At 54.7% G+C, this 2,386-nt stretch overlaps 1 protein-coding gene across 1 annotated transcript in view; it reads left to right on the top strand.

Moving 5' to 3' along the window:
- PEBP4 (phosphatidylethanolamine-binding protein 4) overlaps positions 1 to 2,386 on the top strand; it is a gene marked incomplete at its 3' end in the record, with an annotated part of 7,113 nt that continues 4,727 nt past the window's right edge. The window contains exons 1-2 of the mRNA XM_008575281.1: positions 1 to 83; positions 170 to 312. Coding sequence (XP_008573503.1) covers positions 176 to 312 — 137 coding nt within the window. The remainder of the gene's footprint in view (positions 84 to 169; positions 313 to 2,386) is intronic.

Genomic DNA, 2,386 nt, shown 5'->3' with positions numbered 1-2,386 from the left:
GTGTCCGGGTGGTGGATTACCTGCTGGAGCTCAGACAGCTGCCTGCCCTTCTGTCTGCTTACCAGAGGTCTCTGTCCCACCAGGTGGGCCCCTGGGGTGGGGGCACTGGCAGTGGGAAGGGAGCCCCCTGTGAAGGGTCCAGCTGCTCTGAAGGCTCCTTCCATTCCAGGTGCCCATGGATTGGACGATGAGGCTGGCCACAGCAGCCCTGTTGCTGGGTCTCGTGGTGGTGGTCACTGGACACTGGACACTGGAAGAAAATGACCCATGTGTCTACGAAGCCCTGTCGGACCAAGACGCTATCCTGTGCAAGTAAGGCAGGGCTGGCTGGGTAGGAGGAGGGTAGATCTCAGGGAGGACTGTTTCCAGAACAAAGGAGTGCCATCTCCTAGGCCAGCTTTTGTGGTACAGGCAGAAAATATGTGAGGTCTGAAGACCACCTGGATGGAGGGTCAGGAGGGCTGTAGATATGGCCAGCTCCCCTCAGGCCCTCCAAACCTGAGGGCCCTTGTGGGGCTGGCCTCATCCCCACTGCTGGGCCCAAAGAGAGACCATCCCTCCCCCAGCACCACCAACAAAGTGGCATTTTAACAAAAAGTGGTAGTTGAAAGAATGTGGGAGATTGGACCCTCCCTGTGTGAGATCTTTTCCGCTAATGGTCCCAGGAGTGTTAGGACAGGGGCCCCTTTAGGCAGCACGGCCACTGGACAGAGTCCCGTGAAAAGGCTGGAGAGGCCACTCCTTCCTGTCCAAGGGAGCGAGCTCCTCCCACTCTGGGCCAATAGGAAGCCTGAGTTCAGCTCTCTCTTCACCGACTATGTTGGTTAGAAAAGCAAGTCCTCCTTTTCCTGGACTTGTGGGTCATCCTGAGGACCTCCCGGCCACTTGGCTGCCAGCCCCCTTTGCCAGTTTCTGAGAGAGATGAGAGAGGGGGACGCACTGTCGCGTCTTACTCCATCTTCTTCTGTACATCTGAATTTTCACAAACTACCCTCAGAACAGTGAATAAATGATTTCATGCCCAAAACTTACATGGTTGAATCCTGAAAAAAAGGAACAAATTGTGCTCATATCAGTACATGTTGAAAAGTCTTGTCAGGCAGTTCTGGGTGAACTTTTTGTGTGGGAGAAACAAGAGAAGCATGGCTGCCTCTCATGTGGGCTCCAAGTCCCCGGGTGCCTTGCCAAGCAGACCCAAGGGCAGGCAGGTTTCTTGCTCGGACATGTGCAGGGCCAAAGCCCCCACAAGCTGCAGAGGTCAGTGGGCCAGGACAAGGCAGGATTGGGCCGCAGCAATGACCCCGTGATGCAGCACCATGGCGCTTCCCCCATGAAACACATAGGAATGACACTATCTGTCTGGTCACTGGAGGCGACTGGCCTAGGGCCCCAGACACCCAGTGCTCTTGGCAGCCAGTGACCCTGCTGTGTGCCAGGTGCTCTGCCAGTGCTTAGACTCCTTGACTCATGTCACCATGAAGTATGTATTGTCATCCCCACTTTGCAAATGAAGAATCCACTGGGCTGAAAACACCTGCCCACGGTGCTGACCCAGCACAGAAGTGGCAGGGCCAGGATCCAGTCCCCTTGGCTGACTCCACCTGCTTCTGCTGCTGACCCTCACCCAGGTCCCGGAGCTTCTCAAACCCAAGTAAAGGGGACCATTCTTGGGACTCCTGGAATATACCACGCCAGGATCCAGTCCCCTTGGCTGACTCCACCTGCTTCTGCTGCTGACCCTCACCCAGGTCCTGAAGCTTCTCAAACCCAAGTAAAGGGGACTATTCTTGGGACTCCTGGAATATACCATCAGACCCCCAGTTTGAGAGGCGTGGACTTAGGACACTAAGGTTGTATACTAGGAAAATGTCTTCTGACTGTAAACCATCATGGCAGAAGAGGTCATCATTGAAAGGAAAACACATCATGGACTTAGTGGATCCCCATGGAGAGGGCAATTCCTCCCATGCTGGGCCCCCGCCCCAAGAACCCTGCTCAGCTCAGGCTTCTGACTTCACCAAGAAGCATCCCCCCACCCCAAAGAGAAGCCACTCCTCTCATGGGTATTTGGAGTCTAATAGGGAATTCTTGAAGGTACGACTCAACACCTAAAGGTATTCATCTATAAAGGAGGAATTTTATATAAAGTAACGAGCAGTGAGAAAACACTATTGAGAGAAAAGCTCTTCAGGAATAAGACCTTGCCCACTCCCAAGACACGCCAGGCTAGACCAGCAAAAACGGTGAGGGTCAGAATCCCGGGCTCAGTCTCAAAGTCAGAAGAACCATGGTTGTCCAACCCCACAGCAGTGGGGACTCCACTCAGCAGCCCTCTCCCCGCAGCCGCTGCACAGGCAGCCCCAGGGAGCTGTCCCAGGGAGGGGGC

The sequence above is a fragment of the Galeopterus variegatus genome, unplaced genomic scaffold (genome assembly GCF_000696425.1).
Source record: "Galeopterus variegatus unplaced genomic scaffold, G_variegatus-3.0.2 Scaffold1167, whole genome shotgun sequence".
Taxonomy (NCBI): domain Eukaryota; kingdom Metazoa; phylum Chordata; class Mammalia; order Dermoptera; family Cynocephalidae; genus Galeopterus; species Galeopterus variegatus.
Note: the sequence above shows the minus strand (reverse complement) of the source record. Positions and strands in the feature narration are given on the sequence as shown.